Source organism: Synchytrium microbalum, assembly GCF_006535985.1.
Source record: "Synchytrium microbalum strain JEL517 chromosome Unknown SmJEL517_scf0046, whole genome shotgun sequence".
In the NCBI taxonomy this organism is placed as follows: domain Eukaryota; kingdom Fungi; phylum Chytridiomycota; class Chytridiomycetes; order Synchytriales; family Synchytriaceae; genus Synchytrium; species Synchytrium microbalum.
The window spans coordinates 50,362-72,954 of NW_022158395.1; the positions used below are offsets into that span (position 1 = coordinate 50,362).

Below are 22,593 nucleotides of genomic sequence, written 5' to 3' on the forward strand. Positions count from 1 at the left end.
ACTACATACTGCATACTTTCATATATATCTTCAAAATTTGCTTGTACTAGTTGGTTATGCTACAGCAATGTGGGTTTGATAATTTCCTCTTGGGAAGTCTTGGGCGCGTCTTTGTCAACCACAACAGATAGTAGGCATTCAAAGTCAACATTCGTGTCGTGTAATCGACCCCAGCACTTATGCGCGTAATTGAAGGGCGTTTTGCATTCAGAAGGCAATGTTGCAATGCAACATCATAGCCTCCAAACACCGAATTATACAACATACGGACTGTGAGGGCAAATCAGGTCTCCACGAGGAGGAGGACATGTTCGTGTTTGTTAATGCAATACTCTTTACAAGTAAAGCAACAGAATCTTTGATATTTGAAATAAATTTTCAATACAGATCCTTCAGCTAATCATCAGCTAATACTAGAGCAGCGCCGTTTCCACGAACGGAACACTACTACTCGCACCACCACATACTGGAATAGCCTGTCCATTGACAAATCCAGCTTCTTCCGAAGCTAAGAATGTGACTACAGCCGCCACTTCACTAGGTTCAGCGTGACGTTTCAACGGATTCAAATCGTTTAATTTGCTTGCCAAGCTTCCGGGTACGCCCAGCTGGAAGATTTCAGCACCGACACCTGTTTTGATCATCTCGGTTGCTATGAGGCCAGGGCATACTGCGTTACAGCGTATGTTTGTCCCAGCCAGCGTATGCTAACGGAAAAGGAGATTATTTAACCGCGGGATCTGATGACCATCTTCTCTGAGACTGTAAAGGATAAAGCAAAGGATGTGACCAAGCACGTAGCTCACTTACAGCTCCAGTCTGTGCTAAGGATATGACGCCAGCTTTAGCAGCAGAATACGGTGGTCCACCAGCATGTGCTTTTAGCCCCGCTATCGAAGCAGTCATAATAATGCTCCCTCCCGATTTGGGCTTACTGGCACTCGTGACTAGCATTCCTCTAGATCCCTCTTTTATACCCAAGAATGGTCCATACGCATTCACCCGCATCACTTCCATGAAATCTTGCTCTGTCACATCCTAATGCGATACCCGAGTCAGTTCAGATAATATGCCAAGTGTAACGAGATATGAATGGGTGTCTTACAAACCCATATCCCTGTCCAGGAACCCCAGCATTAGCGAAAAACACATCTAGTCTTCCGTATTCGGCGAGAGCAGCATCGACCACACTTGCGACATCTTTAGGGTTGCCACTATCCACTTTTTGGATGTGGACTTTAGTTTGCTTGTAGTTTTTTGTTATTAGAGATGCTAAAGCTGGCAGGTTGCTTGTGTTCACATCCGTTCTACATTGGAAAGGTCAACTACTGTTGGCTGGCTCAAGTATGAATCCAGGTCCACATTACATGTATATTGCAGCAGCAGAGGATTTAGCAAAGTATAGTGCACTTGCAGCTCTGTGGTGGGAATGTCGAAATGTGAGATCAATGTTCGTGGACTTTGGTTGATGTCTCAAACGGTGCGAAACTGTCTCGTTGAATTTGTTTGGAGCTCATGTATTAGCCGCATACATACCCGATACCAATGGCAGAGTTACAGCCAGCTACTCAATGAGAAAGTGTTGAGACTTTAGAGCTGAACATATCTGCAGTTGCAAAACCGTGTCTTACTGATGATGCAGACTTTTCCAGCCAGCCGAGAGGTAGTCAAAGTATCGGTCTGAGACATGCTTTGGCGCTAAGAGATCTCCAGGAGAGCGATCGCAATATGGGTTTCGGGGCGATTCTAGATTTCGAACTTTTGCCCAAGTTAAACGACGCAACTGCATATGGTCAGCCAACGAAGAAATCAGCAAGATGTATACGAACATGAATCAAAAAGATGAGGACAAGAAGCTTCATCTATTCAGCCTCCCAATCCTTACGAATTTAGACGCGATTTCCACATGCTGAACGCACGAGTTTACAGCCAAGAGTAATAGGAGTTCAGGCTCCGATTCTTCTTGAAAGAATGTATTTAGATGATTAACGCGTTTGTAGTATTTTTAGTCCCTCAGTTCGTCAAATACTGATCCTTCAATTGAGAAACAACCAAGATCCAAGATCTGTTTTGTTTACAAGTCAGCGACAGTCATGTCTCCAAGAGGAGGAGGACATCACAAGACGCTAGCATTCAAGGCGGACAGGTATGATCCATCGTCATTCTGGTATTCGTCCTTTAGTTTGGTTCAAGATCTCGCAAATGTTGAACCAGCGGAGAGTCATGTGCGGTACATTGCTGGTAATAGCTTATGTCAATAAGGAAGCTGATAACTTATATCTATCTATATATAGCGAAGAAGATTCTGAATTGGTTGCTGTTCTTCAAAGTAAGCTTAATCGGACAGTCAGAAGACATCAACAGCAAATCATGGAAGCCATATTTGTCCGATTCATGTTAGTGACACACGACAACACGTCTAATCTCAACGTCATGATCAATACTATCAACTAGAACGAGCAGCCAAACGTGCAGAACAAGCAAAGAAACAATTGGATGATGAGTGCTCAAACATTCAAAAGCAAATATCGCAAGCTGCTCGAGATTTGTTTGCTCGTCATCAGGATGAAATGTATGTGCTATCATCAGCTCAGTTATGTTTGTGATGAAGTCATCACATTCTTGCAGATAACCTGTCGGCCTTGTTGCCTCTAACAGTGAAACAACCACAAAACGATTCACCGAAAAGATGGAAGAGATGAATGAAGAACGTAGTCAATGGTTTCGGAAGCTCAAGACTGATTGTGATAAACTCGCTGTAAGTGCACTTTTTCAAGTAATTCCATTTTTGGGCCTCATGACCCAGCACTACACGCTCGAACAGGCATTACAAAAGACACTATCAGAAACAACAGCCAAGAACCACGAGATTGAAAGGAGGCTTTACGAGTCTATGGTCGACTCAATGAAGGAATCATTTGCAGGTTCATTTATTCTTCTTCTCCATCCTCGTTTTGTTGGGTTCCATGTCATCAAACCCCATAGCTATTTTCATCACAAAGGTGCCTTGTCTGAACTTGATACTGATCCAAGACCGGAACAGACGAATAGTGGTGCAACTACTTCAAGCAAGACTACAAAAACCTCTGATATTGGGAAACAAGGAGCTGCTGCTTCAGCCAAGAAAACGAAACGTAGTGCCAACGATAAGGCTCAAGAGGATAATCGAGCTGGTGCTGCTCAGAAGAGGCAGAGAGTTGACTTTAAAGTGAGCTTCCAATGCTGTCCATTCTGTCGATACATTTTTGCTGGTATTTCCAACGACTATCAAACATTCTCTAGGACTACTACGAATCATGACCCAGTCAAAAGGACCTTCAAAGTTTACATTTCAATAATTTACTCATGTTTGTACATTTTTTATGACAAGTTGAATTGAACTCGCCATCACCTTTTAAGTTGAATTGAACACGCCATCATCTTTTGACAAGCAGCAACGACTGGTGGTGGTGGTGGTGTCGATGCTAATACCAACGGTGACGGTTCGAAAACTCAAGAGGATGACGGAGCTGGTGTTGGCTGAAACGACAGTTGCGATCATTTTTTCGCGTTGCCAAAACAACCCAAACCTCAAATTGGACAAATACAAATGATCATATCACAAGATTTCACAAGTTTATATATATCAATATGTTTCAGATACTTATTAACTAACAGTTTTCACACTTGTTGCTTAATTATACACATCACACAAAACTCTGGTCGGCCTTCCATGCGCCCTGCGAAAAATTCAACGCGTGCCCAACTCTTAATACACCAGGCGGCAGCGATATAGTAGGTGACATAGCAGATTTTGCTGCACTTGCTCCAACAGCAGCAGATGAAGCAGCATGATTCCTCAATTGAGCAGGTGGGAAGACCCGTTGCAACTCCTTAATCGTCATGATAGCCACCGAGTTATTCTTTAACTTGATAACCTCCTCATCATCTCTCAACCATCGACGATTGGATGGTGGTTGTTGCAAGTCCTTCAAATCAGTAAGCTGAATTCGTCGAGACAAGCCTGAATTCATGGCGTCCCATACAGTGGAAGGTACGTTTGTGGATGCGGTTGATACCGGTGGTTTGATGGGTGCGATTGTCGGTGTATGCAAGGCGATGATACGGGATTGGTGATGACGATCGACTAGATTTGAGAGCGAAGAGGGGCCAGTCCATTCCTTTTTCGCTAGTGGTGGCAGTTTGCTGTCTGACATGGACCGTACGTCGTTCATTGTCACTCCGTATATGGATTTATTGGAACGGCATGCTTCACTGCGACGTTTCAGGTTTGGCCAGTTTTCTTCGAGATCTTCCGGCGGAACAAAGTTTCGTGGACGGAGTATGGTTGGCGGTGGTTGTGTTTGGTTTTTGGATAGGAGAAACCATGGGAAATTTGATATGGGTGGTACGTTTGGGTTTTGGTTGCGTAATTCTTCTTCTGACACTGTATTCGAATCTGGATATATGTAATCGTCACTTGGTATTTCTTCATTTGTATCGTCACTCTGTTGATTGTCTTCAAGAGGTATGTCCGATTCACTACGACTAGGTGGATCAGACTCATCCTTCGCATCCAAGGATTCTTCCAAATCCATTTCACTAGCAATCTTGAATCCAATATTCATGGCGTGACTTGACAATGTGCGTTTCCGTCCAATTGGAGAATCGACTGTCGTCATTGGACGTCCAGACCAAGGAGTTAGATCCGTGAACGTCCAATCTCCTTCATTCTGCATTGTTGCTTCAGCGTATACGGATTCAGCTGATTTCTTGATATGGTTGCTGGATTTAGGTATGGTGCTTGTTGCAGGCAACTTGGGTTTGATGGTCGTCCTCTTCCTCTTTGTGGGTTGTGAATCAATACCCACAGTATGATGCACCACAACATTTTCACGTTCTCGAAGCGCTGATTCTGGCTGTTTCGAGACTGGTTGCTCCACTAAACTCGATTGTGATGCTATCGGTGTCGTGATAGATTCAGTACTACATTCTACAGATGTAGCAGGGGCCAGATCCGTCGTCGTTGAACTGAGTGCAGCTATAAGCACAACAGATTTTGCCATCATTTCGTTAATCTTTGATGCATCCATTGGAGGTTCAATGACAGCTTCCTGTGGTCTTTTCCAAGCTGATTTGCCACCTCTGTTGGGACTGTGACCCTTCCATGATGTCCATTGCTGTCCTGGTAGATTGTTTTGGGATGAGAATTGTGATTGCGAGTCGTCACTAGATGGTCCGAAGCTTAGTACAGCAGGTCGTAATGATTGGCGTTCTTTACATTGACGTTGAGAGTCATTCTTTCGTGGTGTTGATAGTGTGGCATCAGTTGAAGTTACAGGTCGACTAGCAGCGTCATCGTCGTTCTGGTTGGTTTTGTTCGGCACGTCTGTATCGTTATCTTGATCCAATGCATCAGAGTACTCCCATTTATCCTCTGCATCCGGCGAACTCAACTCAACACCCGAATCAGCCTGACAGGCTCTCAATTCACCCTCCATTTGTGCCTTGCCAGGCTTCACAATAGTAACTTTCAAGATTCGTCCCTTACTAGCAATAACAGAGGACGATGATCGTGGTTTGCCAGTAACAGATTGTCGTGCAGAAGACGACTCCCTAGCCGAATACGTCTTCCATGATGGTTCAGCAGTAATTGCCATATTTACAACATCATCCACTAGACTTCCAAGACTTCCAAGCCCACCAATAGAATGTTTACGACGAGTCAAATCATCTAATATGGCAATTGCATCTGTTTTGCCACGGTGTCGTGCACTACGTCGTCGAATAGAGTTGAAGAAAGATTTCGAGCCTAGAGTTGCTGAATTATTATTGCTGCGTTTCGAAATTGGCGACAGAGTTGGGATGACAGAAGTAAATGATGCGTCTAAGGACTGTGTGGCGTTTGAATTGAAAGCGTCTGCAACGCAACTCCATGATGAGGACATCTACAAGGCATGAGATTGGGGTATGCGGCATGTTAACGGAAAATTCAGCTGGAAAAAAATTGATGCAAAAAAGTAGTAAATGGCCACTTACCACCGGTCGTGTCTATCACAAGGCTCTAGACGATAGGATAAAATTGTACTATAAATACGCAATTCAGTAGCGCGCGTGCATCATTTGCACAGCTTGGGGTTGACTTTGCAATTTTTCAGGAAAATACCCTCGAAACGTTGAATCACTAGACAGAAGAGAATAGAGTTGCCCAAAAGTTTGTTGCGCCAAGATAAGCCAGATTAATCACGACTGGGAATCCGGGAATTGCATTACATTTTCTTACACATGCTGTAGTGATCCATACCGCCATATAGTGACAATCAGTATTTTCGTCGCAATCGCCGCAATCAAGCAAACTTCGAAGAGCCACCAAGAATCACAAGATGGAGGAGATCGACAAATCACCAATAGATTCCATGTGTGACGTCCGTTTAAGTCTAGTCTCGGAAACAAACGACATCTACTACATACATCGCCCCGAACAAACCGGAACGATTTGTAAAATACCCCACGAGATATTGATACACTGCATACTATACCTAGACTACAAATCCGTGGTTAAAGCATCACAAACATGTCGAATACTACAAGCCCGCTCGGAGGACTCTGTCATCTGGAAGACACTTTGTGCACAAAACAATGTCGGAATCGAAGATATGGAGCCAGCATCAAGCACCAGCAACGTCGAAAACATAATTAGGATTATAGAGCCACGTGTTATCCTCTGGAAGGAGCTATTCATCGCACACATACTCGTAACCAAGGCAAGGAGACGAGGAATATGGGCATCATGGCAGGAACGGGCAGCACAATACACAAGAAACAATACCATAATACCAGCCACATCACGCCAGATTCCACGCATCTTGGTACCATGCGACCAGTGTGAACGAGAACAAACCGAAAGCTTCCCAATGTCTTGGACGTCACCTATCCGACTTGACTCCTTCGTCGAAACAAGCACGGAAGACTCGATGGAATTTTATTCAAGTGTAGAAGACATGTCTAGCATGACCATATCCAACTTTATGCTGGACTCTACTCGCAAGATTGAAGCCATACCAAGATCCCTCCCACTGCAGTATCGACGTAATGCTAGTAATACAAGTGGTGGCAGTTCAAGCTCGGCCTCAAGCTCTCTATCTGGATCTCCTTCGTCACCGCCAGTAATAATAGGTGGAACGCCAAGATCGAATTTTCTTCAGCATACCCTTCAGGGCGGATGTAGATTAGCTGGATCGCTAAAGGACTATACGGCATCGTTTGATATTGTGGGGACGAATTATGGACATGCCAACTTGCCACAGACATTGGCAAATCTTTTGATTGTCAGCTCGTTTAATTAGAGCGACGGAGAGGGAGACTTGTAAGAGCGCGACTATAGAGTATTTAACGACGTGAATATATGTATCTGTTTCCTATTTGGGTTATGTAATGAACCTTGTTTGACACATTAGCAGAACCTAGGAAACAGAGGCGCCTACAAGATCACCGCTACTCTCGACCATTCCTGGAGCTTCCTTCATTGTATATACGCGTAAACATCTGATCTAGCGCGTATCCACTAAGATAGTTCGGTAGCTCATAACTCGGATCAGCTTTTAATCTTTCAAACACACAAAAACAGCATTGGCTCAATTAGAACAAGAGACGGCAGCTCTGACAGACCGCAGCTTCCGCTTTATGATATAGAAAGACCATCAAGACGTCTACATCGACACTCTACTGCCCTGCTTTGGAATATCTGTCCATAGTTTTATGATTTTGAGCTCTCAGAGTGGCAGAGATTTTCAGAAAATGGCACTCAGAATTCCAGGCACGCATCATATCAAATGTCAGAAATAATATTCAAGTGCTGATGTAGACTCGTTGATAGATTTGCTCTACGAGATATTCCAAAATGTGGATAATCATGTGAGTTTACTCTCCTTCTGCCAAGTCAACAAGACTTGGAACTCGGTCGCCTTCATCTTGCTTATGGAGAAAATCAAGGTATAAAATGGAATCTGTCGCTTCTTTTGGTCGGGACTGTGGTTTTCTTAGATGATATGTGAAAGTTACCATTCAACCCAGCCTGTCTTGTCTTTTTCTGTACTAACTGGTTTCTTTTGATCCCTGTGCTCGTTTAGGTGGACTCGGAGACCATACACCCAACTCTGACTGAAGCGTTGAAGATCAACGGCAGACTTGTAAAGTCACTACAACTGACTATCAAAAGTCAGGATACTGTTACTCCTACCCTCAAAGCTTGGAAAGACTTGAGCACTGATTGTACAAGGTTGCATACTCTGTCTGTTGAATTTCAAGCTTCCAAGGTATGGTTGTATCTTCATGTTTGCTATGCATCAAACTTGTTGAGACTTCAGGGTAATCGCTTTTGGGATTAAATCAACAGATCTGGAATACAACCGTGACAGCCATAATCAAAGCCAATCCCGAGCTTAAGCACATCTGTCTATTTGAGAAGGTTGAAAGCATCAAGGAGCCTTCTGATGCGCCATGGTAACCAACATCTCCAAGAAAACCAAAAAAGAGAGAGAAACTCAATTACATAGTACGCCTCCTTCTCCAGGTTTATCTGTGAATCTCCATCCCGCCGCTCAGCACTAGCCTCTCTCGTCAACGCGTCGGCAAAATCCGCAGTCTTCACATTGAAACTATCTCCAGCCTACTCGTTTGAACTACGACCTGAATTCTATCAACTACCTCTTGCACTCGAAGCTGAATCATCTCGTGTCTTCAAGCAAGTCCAAAAAATTGCTTTTATACACCACAGCATTTTTTTGTCTAAATCCAGTTTGCTTTCGTGTTGTTAGGGTATACACATCCCACTTCCCAGCCCTCACACTAGAAACAGAAGGAATGGGAGACATTAAAAGAGAATATCGTTCTTTTTTCGATAATGCCACTGCGTTTAAGCAACAACAGCAAGGTAATCGAGACAGTAAAAACACAATGGTACTTTGTCCTCTTGTTCTCACAACAACTCACATCTTTAGTCGAATTATACATTGAATGTGATGGAAACGCAGACTGCAGTTGCCGAAAACCAGATGCTCCTCTCCCAACAACAGTCGAAGAAGGAGAAGCTGTTGTGGTTGTGGGAGCTGATGAAGGGAATGATCAAGAGCCCGAAGCACTCAATCCTGTAATGGATGATGCTGAACCTGTCGTTGTTGTCGCAGCAGCAACACAAGCTGTGGGAGTTGTTGCTCAATGATGGTCGCTTGAGAGGGAGAAAGATGGAAGTCCAGTTGATAAGATTATTCTATAGTTGGTGGCATTTTTTATTTTCCATGTTTTGCTGTTTTCTCATATTTAGTTCGTTGTTGTGCTCATTGTAAACATTCAGTTATATAGAATAACAAGTTTAAGCGGTAAATACGCTGGCATCACCGACAGGTTTGGGCTTTTTTAGGATGAAGTCACTCTATTAACAGCTTGTGTTAAGCACAAGTCTCTAAAATGCATTCTACGTATACTTTAACGATCCAATACGAATGGCTTACCACGAATAGCAACGTACAGCACCGTCTTAACTGCACAATATCTAGTCCATGTCCTTTCTGGCTCACTTACTGGTCTCAAACGCCCGAGAAACGGCGCCCTCTCGAGAGAAAAAAAATTCCTTGAAACGAATAGCATGAACCTCACTGAAACAGAATGCAAACAGACCATGATGAGACAACAACCACCAAATTCAAAAGCACGGTTCAGCAGCTTGTTTTACGTGTTAAGTTACTCTATATTCAACATGTGTTAATGACAGTTTACATACACACGGCAAATCATGCCTTCTTCTTCTTCTTTTCCACAGCAGCCTTAGGCACTGTCCAAGTAGACCCATCTTGAACAAATTCGTACAGAATCCAGCAATTTACTATATAAAAGACACATCCAGCAATCCACAGTTCACGAAATGTATTCCTGCCTAGATGTTCTAGCTGATATGCATAGTTGAGCCATAATGCCTGGAAGGAAACAATGGAAGTGGATTTTAGCAAAAAGGACACGGACGATACCGTAGTATTGAAACTAACCTGTCCCAAAACCCACGCAACAAGCATACACAGTCCCATTCCTGAATGTGCTAAACTGCTAGTGGGAAGTATGATTGGCAGGAAGCATAGATACCACATGAAATACTAGTCGAATGTGTAGTGTTAGAAACAGACCAAAAACCCATTCCTCAACCCCTTGATGCGTACCTGAGAGGTGCAAACCTTATTCAGCATGACAAACGCAAACGTTTGCAAAAAGCATGCAAACGGCAAGTCGTGTCCGTATCTAAAGCCAAGGAAGGCAACTAGTCCCAATTGAGGTGCAAAACTAACAAGTCGTGACCATAGTGCTGGCGAGTGTGACGAGCTTGTCAGGTAGAGGGAGTAGAAGTAGACTGAAAAGTTGTGGCGGTGGTCTTGGCGTGTGAAGTGGTATAGGTATGATTCCTGGATGAATGGGTATCCGTATCTAGTATCAGAGTTTCAGGTTATGCACCGCCAAAGAAAGCGAATCACACATCACCTAAATTCACTCTAAAGAGACGAACTTACACAGTGTACATGGCTAACGACAGCAAAACGAACGTCCCACTACATATAGCGACAAACTGCACCCTCTTTAATGTCATAACATCCCTCCAAGTCCCTTCCACACCAGCACCATCAGGTTTCAGACTGACGAGACACGGTGCCCCGTATATGACCGGATAAATCTTGAAATGAATAGCAACTCCCAACACAACAGCACTCATCTTCCACCTCTTGACCAGACTCAAGTATACAGCCCACAACACCAAACAAACAGCCAGCGATTCCGACGATCCCCGCGTGGAGATAGTAGCCACGAATGGATTCAGACTCCATATTCCAGCAATCCAGTACTGCGACTGTTCTTGATTTATACCACGTGATTTACATATACGAGATAGCAATACAGTGCTAGCAATGTCACCTAGTATGAAGATAGCTTTGCCCCACCATGAATGGCATCCCGTCCATATGCCTGGTAGCAGTAAAAAGGATAGAATGGGAGTGTATCTGTATGTGGATCGGATATATGGAGAAGCACCGTGGGATGTGAGGTTTGCAGCGTCTGTGAACACGTAATAGTCCACGTCCGTGTATTTTACAGGTATGGGGAGCGAGTCCTGGTAGATCCCATAGAGTAGGAGTATGATGCGGGCCACTATGGGGAGGAATGTGAGTGTTTTACTAGTGGTTGACATTCTGGTTCTTTTTTCGATGAGTTTGGTGAGGGTGGTTGGAGGAGAAGGAGTTGGAAGCAGAAAGAAAGACTGTGGATTGATTTATTACGCGTCATATTGACAATGTTCGACGGTGAAAAGCTCCCAAGAGCTCCCTTTGTCGTGATTTGGATGTAAACACACGAGTTTCATGCTTTCGTGCCTTTCTGGCTATATCACGTAGCTGAGTAGCTACAAATGCAATATCTAGTCAGTCTACTATAGCTTACATACAATCTCTTGTTAAATTTGTCACCATTATAAGGTCATATGCGTCCAAAAGCTTAATCACCTCTCATCAATTGCGAACAAAAACTCAACCACTGAAACTAGCAATCCCCAACTAATAAAAGTGTCTCAGTGGAAAAAGTCGCTTCTACTAGCGAATGAGTCCATATCCCTGGCTCCTCTCACCTCATCCCAAATGCACGCATATGTTCCAATCCAGGGCCAAAATGTCCATGTCGACGAAACTGCGAGTCTAGCCGACACTCTGATACCTGACGAAGGAGGAATCCAGCCCCAACCTCGAATCGGAATATGGAAGATGATTGTGACCTCTGTTTGCTTGATGGGCGTCTCTTTTATGTGTACGGGAACAGCATCAATTGTGCTCAAAAGCAACGTGATTATATACTGACGCTTCTAATCTGTTGTAGGGACGGTCGAATTGGCATATGGAACTCCCTATCTCAAGTCGTTGGGCTTGACCAGTTGAGTTCTAGTCTCGAGTCGCATACTCGAGCTCAAGCTGCTCACCGTTTGTTGTAAATTAGATGCTTCTATGGCAATGGTATGGCTAGCAGGGCCCTTGTCTGGACTGATCATGCAGCCACTCATTGGAGCGTATTCGGACAAGCTGACTTGGAGAATTGGGAGACGGCGGCCCTTTATTGTTGGTATGGTTTTCGTGTAAAACTGCTACTGGTCACGCTCACGATTCTCATGTGTAGTGCTTCTTTTGTGCATAGGTGGTGGAATAGCTACTCTGGGCTCATTATGGATTATAGTATATGCCAAAGAGCTTGCTGTGCTCGTTACCCCTGGCAATATGGAGGTTTGTTACCTACCCTACATCTTTTGCATGGACTGAACCCTCATCACCAAACCTCGTTTTTCGCTTAGGTTCAAAAGATGGCAATCCTACTAGCAGTCTTTGGTTTCTACTGTCTAGACTTTGCCGTAAATGCAGTGCAAGCATGCTGCAGAGCACTACTCGTTGACGCTGCACCAACAGATCAGCAGGCATCACTAAGTGCATTTGGAGGCACAATGAACAATCTAGGAAACCTCCTAGGTTACGCAGCAGGATGGATGCCACTCCCACTCTGGTTTCCCTACTTGGGCCATTCACAATTCTACACTTTGTGTGTCCTAGCCTCAACAGTATTCATCATCTCCCTCTGCATAACGTGTATAGGAGTCCACGAAATCCCCAAAGAACACAGCACATGTGACTTAGATCAGCCATGGTATAAACCACTCCTAGCCATCGCACATGCGTTCTGGCATACATCACCGACCATAACAGCTATATGTAATGTCCAATTCTGGAGTTGGTTGGGTTGGTTTCCCTTCTTGTTTTACGCTACCACGTGGGTCGCTCAGCATGTTCCTGCATCGACAGGACCCATACCGTCAGATACGGAATCGATGGATCTTGGTATACGAGCTGGATCTTTTGCATTGCTGCTGTCGTCTGCTGTATCATTGGGTATATTGATGCTGCTGCCCATGATTCGAAGAACTATAAGTATGGCTGATGCGGATGTTACAGAGTCATGGTATACGTTGCCGAGGATGTGGGCTTTGAGTTGCTTTTGGTATGCTGGTTGTATGGGTGCTACCTTCTTTGCTACGGGTATAGAAGCTGCTATAGTAGTTGTGGCTTGTACTGGTATATCGTGGGGTGAGTGAGTCGGGTATCAAGTTGTTGTTGTACCGCATCCTGTAGAACTTTGAGTCGGTTTTTTTGTCCCTCGTCATGGTGTTGACCTTTCGAAATTGACTCATACTTTCAAACAACGTTATTTAGGCGTGACACTATGGGCTCCATTCACACTCATTGGCGAATACGTTGTCAACCAACTAGGTGAATCCGAAGAAATGGTGTACGAAACCTCTCGTCACAGCGACGATGTAGAAGAGACTCCCAAATCAGTGCAACCGATGTATCCAGCCATTACACCAGCTACGACCACCGTAAATGTAAATACACCACTAACAGCAACAACGATAACACCACCAATAACAACCACCGGAGTAGCAGTCGCAGGAGCAGGTCCATCACGACGCCAATCACCAGCCTCATCACAATCCAGCCGTCGAAGCTCAACACCAACCCGAAGACGTAGTATCTCACCTCGACTCATCCGAGACCCCGAAAGCAACACAACCACCAAACCACTAGAAGCAGGCATCGTACTAGGAATCCACAATGTATATATCGTACTTCCACAACTTGTGAGTACGTTCTTGTGTGCAGCCTTGTTCCAAATGTTTGAAGAGCTGGCTGAAAAGTCGAGGGCTGATGGAAGTGAGGGGGTTAAATATGATCCGTTTGGATGGGCGTTGAGGTTGAGTGGGTTGGCGTCTATTGTTGCGGGGATATTGGCGAAGAGGCTGTCTGAGCGGCTGCAAAAAAAGCCAAAGCCCTGAAGTCAAATGGATTTGAAGAATTGGGAATTTTTGTACATTCATCTACTGTGTACATTTTCTTTTCAAATGACGATATAAACATAAAAATAGTTCGTTTCTTGAAAGCTTTGTGTATTTGGTTTGAGGGGTACCTCAATGTATCATTAATAGAGAGCGAACAAGAACGTATGAGTGTAACCTGCGATGAACAAGTTCCAGTTCTGGAATCTCCGATAAGGTCACAAGATATAACCCTGGTCATCCATCATGGATTGTCGGACGCCCAGGTGGGGTTTCTCATCGTGACGAAGCCCTCCATCATCCTTCCATAGTTTTAACCCCACGCGCTGCAACTCACAAAGCTCGCAATCAAAAAAGTTGTAGCTCCAAGGTAAGATTTCTGCCAGTTTGCCAAGAGACGTTTTGACTCACAGCACACAGTTTGAAGCTGCCTGCTGATTCGCCTAAACTTGCATCTTGCGTCATTCTAGTTCATCATGAACGCCTTAACAATGAACTTCTCACCCTGTGAGGGATCAACCTCCTATCTCCACGGCCACATTGGATTCGACGCTGCGAAAATCAAGGGCACCCTTGAAGTCTTCCAACGACGACGAAATTCGTCGCTCCTTGACAAGGTCAGCATCACATTCCGCGTTTCGACAAAGGTAGGCATCGGATAAATTGAAATTGATTGTTTTGTGCATTCTCTTGTCGAATATGACAGAGATCTATTGATAAAGCAATTGCTTCTCCCTCCCCAAAGTTGCATGATCTACCCGCTTTGCAACTTTAACCCCACCTTACCAAAAATGATGAAACGACATGGCCTGGTACATTGAACTTGATTGTCAACCTCTCTCCTTTTAATTATAGACACAATCATCACACGGCTCATACCAAGCAGCCACAAACGTCGTGCACGTCCATATCAGCAAATCATTCACACTGATGCGCAAACCACACCAGTTACTTGCATTCGAATTCGTGTTGCCTGCACTGGACTATACCGACCATCTTGATAATATGGATGTTAGTAAACCGACGAGATGGGATTTGCAGCCTCAGCTGGAGTATGCGGGGATTAATGAGAAGAGTGGGACTTATAGTGTAAGTGTTTGACAAGTAGCACACAATGAAAGGATTTCTTCCTTTTTTTGCCATTATTGACCTCGAACTGTCTCTATTGCTTTGGTTAGATGTCGACAATCTACGACCTAACAGCCCAAGTATTCGAATTCCCATCATCGGAATTCGCGTCTCCGAAACGTATATCGACTAAACGGGTTGTGCTGCCTGCTTTTGAGATGCTGCAGCGGCATCGTGTTATGCAGCTCGTTGGTATGTTTAACGACCTTTTGCCAAAAAAAAGTAGATACACTATCTGACAATTAATTTGGAACATAGGTGTCCAACCAACAGAGAAATCATGGGAACATGTCAGTCCCGACCTTGCATTCGACCTATACATGAATCGACGAGTGTTTTCTCGTGGCGAAACAATCGAATTGTATATCCACCTGACGCCATACGTCCGCGTGGACGAGATCAAAGCGATAAGGGTATCGCTGAGGGAGATGCATGTCGTGCAGGTGCATGGTGGAGGTAACGAACAACTAGGTGAGTCGTTATCATTGGTCAAACTGTCTATTTTTTTGTGGTTTACAAAATCTAACATCGTTTTGTTCAGCAACGGGACTGAGAGATTTATCAGTCTTAACAGCCAAACCAGAACACATCCGTCAATCGCTCCAACCTGCTAAACAGGATGGACGTGCGGGCTTACGTATGACGCTGACGGTACCTAAAACGACACTACTATCCGTCAATAGTGACTTGGTGGTGGTTAAACATGGTGTTGTGTTGCAAATTGTGGTCGGGAGGACGTGCTATACGCTGAGTGGACATATTGTGATTGTGCCGTTTGCGAGAGGGACTGCTGAGGTAATGTCGCCTGTATTCCAAGGCCCGAGTGCTGTTTTTTGTGTCAGCACAGCTAACGAGTGTGTTTTTCGCAGGAGGCGATTGACAACCATCCTGAGTTCTTGGGCGAAATGATTGATCGGTGGCAGTCGGGATCTCCATTATATGCGCCCATGATGTGGGTTAATAAGAGTGAGTTTCTGGCTAGTGCTATTGCGTGTGCTTAATGGAGGAGCCTGTGTGTAATCTGTGGCATAATACTGGGACCCTTTCTATATATTGTAAAACATGTGTACACTTGTGCAAACTGTATCGTCTGTATAAGTAGTTGGAATCGTTTTAGTAGCAATGTTGTTTTAAAGTAAAGATATGGTGTTTTCATGCGATGACGCGTCAGAAATGCAGTTCTAGTTCCTGGTTCTAACTCAAGCCTTGAGTTAGAACCACTGAGTGCTAAGCTCGAAGTGTCACTGAAGCTTCGCAGCATCCACAAACGCAACATTCTCGTCCGCTTGTCCAGATCACCCGTTAAGCGTAAGCGATGAGTGCATCCAACGGCTCTACAAATGGATTCTCCTCCTCCTCATCTCCTCCCACCATCCCAGTTCCTCAATACTGGAAGAACGCACGTCGACTTGGCAAACCAATTGATCGTTTCCTCCCATTCAAACGCCCCATGCCTGCATCGTATTCAGATGATGGGCTTATTGATGAAGATGAAGATGTCTTCACTGCTTCTATGGTATGTCTTGTTGTGGTTTGGAACCAGACATTAAAAGTAAAGCTCACATTGTTTCCAAACATGGTAGATCGCATCATCAAACAGGTCGCTAGGCCTCGTAATTGATTTGGAGTCTGCTGGTGTGTCATGGAAGTATGTGATCTATGTCAAGGCTCCACCTTTCGTGATGCAAGAGCTCAAAGTGTGTGGTTCTATAGGACGGATGAATGGCAGTCCAAATCCATCCCAGTCGTCAAAATACCAGTCACAACGTCAATACCAGATGCACAAGCTGTACAGTTGTTTTGCAGAGTCTGTGAGAGTTTCTTTGATAAGAATCCAGACAAGCTTGTTGGCGTCATGGACGACTTGGGGTATAACTTCACGGGGTTTTTTCTTGTGAGTTATATGGTGCAGGTGTCTGGCTACGGGCTTGATAATGCGCTGGGCACATTTACGGATGCTAGGGGGTGTGGGGTTTATGATCGTAAGTTGTGTGAAGTGGAATTGAGGTTCACGTATATCATGAGAAACAATTGGGGTTTTTGCTTGCTCTAGGACAACTGATAGATACGCTATACGCTCGCTTTAATGAGCAGAAGCCGTTACGGGATTTGTATCCAGTGGTTCCAAGTTGGGATTTAGTGTATCAGGCCAAATATGTAAGAGCGCAAAAAAGGCAATTTCTTCAGCAAGAATGAAGGTCGCTTTTCTCAGCTTTCCAACACATTATACCTATTGTTAGAAACCAGCAGTCGACCCTTCCATAACATTCAAAGTACCAACACTACCTACAAAGAAACGACCAGCTGACGACCAACTACCAGCACCAACAACATCTATAATACCAAATGATCAGAAGCGAGTCAAGCTGGACGATACAATACCATCATCACATACAAACAAACTACCATTTGGAAAATCAGTGAAAACACCACATCTAGAACGACTTTTAGGAGTTTGGCGGAAGTTAGCTAGTGTTGAGGAGAGCGTGAAGGCTTTACCGGTATGCGAGACGAGGGTTATTAAGAGAAAGGAAGATATGGATGTGTTTGGTGAGGGGTGCTGGTTTGTTACTTGGAAGGTAAAACAACTGTCGTGTCCTAGTCGTCCTGCATAGGTCTTCTAGCTCTCTGAACATGCACCACATACCAACCTAATACATTCTTTATCCTTTTGTACAGACGAAAGGTATACCACTCCACCTCATGCTCTTAACAGAAGGCGCATTCCTCATCTCCCCAGACTTATCCGTAACAAACGTCACACTTACATTCCCTCGTAACATCCCATACAACAATACACTCTTACAATGCGAACTAGTCCAAGACCGTACTCCAAATTCTCCAGCCCCAACACAACGACTATTAATAACAGACATCACAACCCTCGATTCCAAACCCATGACTCAACACTACTCGTTTACGAAACGCTTGGGAATCATACAAGGAATGCTAGATCCACGAAATAAAGATCCGTGTGTTAGTGTCAAGGATGATGTTAGAGTAAGATTAAAGACGTATTCGATGTCGAGGAAAGCTGGTGATGGTGTGTCGCAGAATGCTGTTGCGGGACTGAGGAAGAATGTGCTGCCTGTGCTTCCGCATGAGTGGTGTGGGGTGCTGATATGGAGTGATGGTGATGGTGGGGTTTGGGAATGGGAGAAGGAATGTGAAGGGGTTTCGTTTGATCAGGTAGTGAAGAAGGTTGATGGGTGAGAGGAAGAGGGGATTTGTAGAAAGAGATCTTGCATAGGACTGGATTATGTACATAACGCACGTAAATAATAACATGGTGTTGATCACAACCACAAAAAAAAGTTGAGTGAGTCAGTTACAACGAACGGTTTATACTTTTATATATACATGACTGATCCCAAACGTCTTGGGGGTTTATAGTATGTTACAGTTCTATAAAATTCTTCTCTATCTCGTCTCCTTGGTGGGCAAATGAGGTTATACTGGAAGGGTACAAAAACTTGACTGGGGCCTAGGTATGTTTCTCTGTTTATATATAATGTGGATGAATGCCGGACTTTCCGTGTTATCCTCAGAAGACCGGTTGCGACGCCGCCAGCTGCGACGCAAAGCTATACGATGATGCATTCGGTGACGATGGTGTTTGGTTTTCGAATGTGGGTTGTTGCTGGGTGCGTGAGAGGTATGATTGGCGATACATTTCTAGTGTCTGGATAGAGAATAAAGTTGGGGTGAGTATACAAGTTGGGGATCTCGAGTAACAAACATGGTTTTTTTCAAACAAACGATCAAATTGTAGCATACCTGTCTCTGCATCATTAAACGTAACCGTAAAACCTCGGCCACATCTTCTCTTGATAATGGTTGTACAGGTGTTGATGAGCGGTCATAGTCGAGTTTCGGATATGTTAATGCCACCTGTATTGCGACATAACGTTAGATAACGATTTAAAGGAAGCAAAATCAAGTAACAAAGGATAAACCAAGATCTTGAACAGATCTCGTCAAGAGATCCGACATATGTACATACCGTAACAAGTTCATGAAACCTGACAGCTTTTCGTCCTCCGTCCGACGACATTGTTGGATTTGAATCAAGGGTGCCGGATAAGTGAGTGATTGTGTTTTCGTTGGATTGCTCGTTGGATGATACGGAGGATTCCATAGATTGGCGTGCTTCGTTACTCATATTGGTTTGGTATAGTGTTATGATGTTGGTTTGGCTGGAGTGTTTTTTATAAAGTCAGGGGCTGGTTCCTTTGTGCGGTTAACGGTCCAAAGTATGCGTTTAACGTATATACGGACTGTTGATGCTGGGATACAGTGGATAGCTTGTGCAGCTGGTAAGAAGATAGATATAGGGAGATTTCTGGTAAGTGGTTCTGGTCAGTGTTTTTTTTTGAAATCCCTTTCTTTGTTTGTTGATCAAATGACTGTCTGTTCACATGGGGCTGTTCGTGTGCTACAAAGTGACAGCCTCAAGTCAGGATGCAGAGAACGGGTGGATTTTAAGGGGGTATATAGGCTATTTGTTCGTGTACTGGATCTAGAGTTGATGGTATACTTTATCGAAGCCCTCTTCACTTCACACATCTTCAGTCACCAACTTTGTGCTTCTTGTGGACCCCAGCTGACTCAAAGGATGCAAAGTATGCACATTTTGGCTTCTATTGTTTATTGAGCCTTAGCACTTGACTTGAAGCATAAAGTAGTATACAGCCTCGAAGGTCTAGAACAAAAGTATGTGTTTCTCGGAGGTTGTGATTTGCTTGGAATAGCGGTTGCATCTGGAATTGTGTGGTCGCTATGTCGGGGTAGAGTGGTTATGGCTTCGATTTTTGTGGCAGGATGGTGTTCAATAACTTGTTCTTTTGCTGGTTTGGATGTAATCTCACGCGCTTGAGCTGAGTTTCAATTGGTTGGCTTTCGAAGGAAGTCAATTTGAAAGTCGATGCAAATAACGGATTAAGAGCCAGAATAGTGGATAAGACTGCCTAGTCTGCTGGTGTGGGTACTGGTTGTAACAAACACACATTTCCAAGTTGCTCGTTCCCCAATGGTTTGTTACAAAGAGAATGATTGTTGCTGTTGATGGAATGAGTATTGTAGATCATATGATCATACATGTCAGCGCACAAGAAGCTCAGANNTCTGAGCTTCTTGTGCGCTGACGAGTCGATGATTCACATTCGTCAAGACTTGATGGTGGTTTCAACCTTGTAGTTATTTTATTATATATACAATGTGTTCAAAATGATCAATAATCGAGCTGCAATACGCGTAATTTGTGTTCCCTTCTCTCTTCAATCAATATCAACCCCTCCAAACACTCCCTCATAAACGTCAGCAATGGCCCAAATCAACGACGTCGCCAAGCAATTCGTAGATTATTATTACTCGACTTTTGATCGCAATCGAGCTGAACTGGCTCCTCTTTACGTGCGTCCCATTGACTCCATTTGCATGTCCTTTGAAAAACATTTAAAACTGTGCTTGTCAACCCATTCCAACTCATTAATTCAAACAACAGAAAGCAAATTCCATGCTCTCATTCGAAGGTGCTCAAATCCAAGGCTCACAGGCTATAGTTGAAAAGCTTGTTGTATGTGGTTTTGGACATTTGACATTTAAACATTTTATTGACAATCCAGTTGACCTACGTTTGTTACTTAGGGACTGGCATTCAAAAGAGTAGCACATAAGGTCATATCTCTAGATGCTCAGCCATCTGCAAGTCCAAGTTCCTTGTTGGTTGCTGTGACTGGTCAATTATTGGTATGTGTGTGTGGGAAGGAGGATTGAATAATGAGTGCAGGGATGTTATCTGCTGGAAGGGAAACTATTGATTCACGTACTCGTGTGCTTTAGGTCGACGAAGAAGCACATCCAATGCAGTTTTCTCAGACCTTTCAGTTATTGATGGATGGAGGCTCGTACTATGTCTTTAATGGTAAGAGTGCGCATGTTGGAACTCGTTTCATCAGTTTCAATGTACTAATTAATATGTGTTCGTTACGTGTTAGACATCTTCCGACTCAACCGTAAGTATTGATTTACTAGTGGCTTTTTTACTGGAAACTAACATCAGTTTTTCTACTAGTTGGTTAAAGATCTACACTTACATTCCGCTTTGATTTCATTTCATATTATTGAAAAAACTTATATAGAAAATCAGAATGACATTTTGCAAGAATGAATCTTTTTAGTTTGCACCCATCCATCGTCAAGATCCCGGCCCGAACGTGATGTTTCCGATGCGAACGAGTGATATGACGCGTAGAGACACCAATTCAGTGCTCTGCTATTGGTTGTAGCGTGAACGTCCTTTCGCACCTCACAAAACTCCAAGCTCCGACACGCACATAAAGGCAAACAAAGAATGAACTTTTTGAAGCAGGTGTACAAAGCGAACAAGTCTCTATCTCCAGACCTGTTTGGAATTTCGCAACAGTTGACCTTCGGTGTCCACTCAAGGTAAAAGTTGCAAACATTTGATCAAGTTGCAATTTGTCGTCCTTTTTACCCAGCATTCCACTGACAAGCTCCCCTCCTCCATATTATTCAGGCCTACCGCACTAGCATGTGATCCAGTCCAAGGCCTCCTCATCGTCGGGTTTCTCAATGGCAGCATCTCCATCGTCGGATCATTAGGCATTCAAGTGTCACTGCCAAGTATTGACAATCTGAGCTTGTCGAGCTTGACCGTGAAATTAGGGACTCCGTATATATTAGGATTGTCTACAAAACCGTCGTCGCTGTTGGTGTGGAATACAAAGACGTTAGAACCCAACATCATACTCCCAGCCAGTGTCAAGAGAATCACCGCTCTCGACGTGCCAGTGAATAGCAATTGGACGTTTGTAGGGTTTGATGATGGGAGCATAGATATGCTGGACGTGGAGAAGGGTGTTTGGTCAGAGTATACCATCCCTTTTCAACATGGCGAAGCCCCTGAAGCTGAGGCTTCAACAAATGTGATTCCACCACGAGCAGTCAAGGAAAAGAGATCTGTAGCTGCTGGACTTGGTAAAATGTTTGGAGCTACTACTAGTATGGTTCGAAAATCTAAATCAACGTTACGACTTGACGCGGATGACAAGGATTTACCACCACCGCCACCTGAAAAGGACGATTATATGATTTCTTCACCGCCTGGATCGCCGATACCGTCGACTCCTACATCGCCGTCCTCAGCGCATAGGATTCATGGAATGCCGAGATCGCCTGTCACGTCAACGCCATCATCACCGAAAATAGTTAGGTCTGAGCACCAGAAGGTTGTATCTGTTGGCCTGAACCCGAGAGATAGAAACATGCTGCTTATTGTATACGCATCGGGCGGTATCGTGTTGTGGTCGATAAGTGAACGAAAAATTGTACGTAGAATTGAAGTCACTGAGAAATCAGTCGCTTGTTGGGCTCCTGATGGAAGTATGATTGTAAATAATGGAGTCATGCTGACTATATATGATGTCACGGCAGCTGGATTGTCGTCGACATTGTTTCGACGTGGCATGTCAGTTATATCTGAACATGTGATTATGGAAGGTGATACTGCCACACAAGAAGATGTGGTATTGAAAATATCGTGTATAGAGGACTCGAGCGTA

At 44.1% G+C, this 22,593-nt stretch overlaps 5 protein-coding genes across 5 annotated transcripts; 3 read left to right on the top strand and 2 right to left on the bottom strand.

The window, feature by feature from the left end:
• Nucleotides 1-413: 413 nt before the first annotated feature.
• SmJEL517_g05284 (uncharacterized protein) lies at nucleotides 414-1,689 on the bottom strand (the record flags this gene model as incomplete). Its single annotated transcript, XM_031171210.1, has 6 exons — nucleotides 414-707; nucleotides 811-1,038; nucleotides 1,106-1,307; nucleotides 1,368-1,418; nucleotides 1,537-1,564; nucleotides 1,632-1,689. 6 exons carry the CDS (start codon nucleotides 1,687-1,689, stop codon nucleotides 414-416), a joined length of 861 nt encoding a protein of 286 aa, XP_031022801.1.
• A 6,267-nt stretch (nucleotides 1,690-7,956) lies between these two features.
• Nucleotides 7,957-9,199, top strand: SmJEL517_g05285 (uncharacterized protein; the record flags this gene model as incomplete). The annotated part of the gene is made up of 6 exons (XM_031171211.1): nucleotides 7,957-7,971; nucleotides 8,109-8,294; nucleotides 8,375-8,481; nucleotides 8,552-8,712; nucleotides 8,819-8,911; nucleotides 8,979-9,199. 6 exons carry the CDS (start codon nucleotides 7,957-7,959, stop codon nucleotides 9,197-9,199), a joined length of 783 nt encoding a protein of 260 aa, XP_031022802.1.
• Nucleotides 9,200-9,767: 568 nt separating this feature from the next.
• SmJEL517_g05286 (uncharacterized protein) lies at nucleotides 9,768-11,206 on the bottom strand (the record flags this gene model as incomplete). The annotated part of the gene is made up of 4 exons (XM_031171212.1): nucleotides 9,768-9,950; nucleotides 10,020-10,124; nucleotides 10,188-10,449; nucleotides 10,533-11,206. 4 exons carry the CDS (start codon nucleotides 11,204-11,206, stop codon nucleotides 9,768-9,770), a joined length of 1,224 nt encoding a protein of 407 aa, XP_031022799.1.
• A 442-nt stretch (nucleotides 11,207-11,648) lies between these two features.
• Nucleotides 11,649-13,882, top strand: SmJEL517_g05287 (uncharacterized protein; the record flags this gene model as incomplete). The annotated part of the gene is made up of 6 exons (XM_031171213.1): nucleotides 11,649-11,814; nucleotides 11,884-11,937; nucleotides 12,001-12,123; nucleotides 12,196-12,281; nucleotides 12,350-13,133; nucleotides 13,260-13,882. 6 exons carry the CDS (start codon nucleotides 11,649-11,651, stop codon nucleotides 13,880-13,882), a joined length of 1,836 nt encoding a protein of 611 aa, XP_031022800.1.
• Nucleotides 13,883-20,332: 6,450 nt separating this feature from the next.
• Nucleotides 20,333-21,091, top strand: SmJEL517_g05288 (uncharacterized protein; the record flags this gene model as incomplete). Its single annotated transcript, XM_031171214.1, has 6 exons — nucleotides 20,333-20,422; nucleotides 20,514-20,585; nucleotides 20,657-20,758; nucleotides 20,852-20,933; nucleotides 21,007-21,024; nucleotides 21,084-21,091. The coding sequence occupies 6 exons, from the start codon at nucleotides 20,333-20,335 to the stop codon at nucleotides 21,089-21,091; spliced, it is 372 nt and encodes a 123-aa protein (XP_031022803.1).
• Between the last annotated feature and the right edge of the window lie 1,502 nt (nucleotides 21,092-22,593).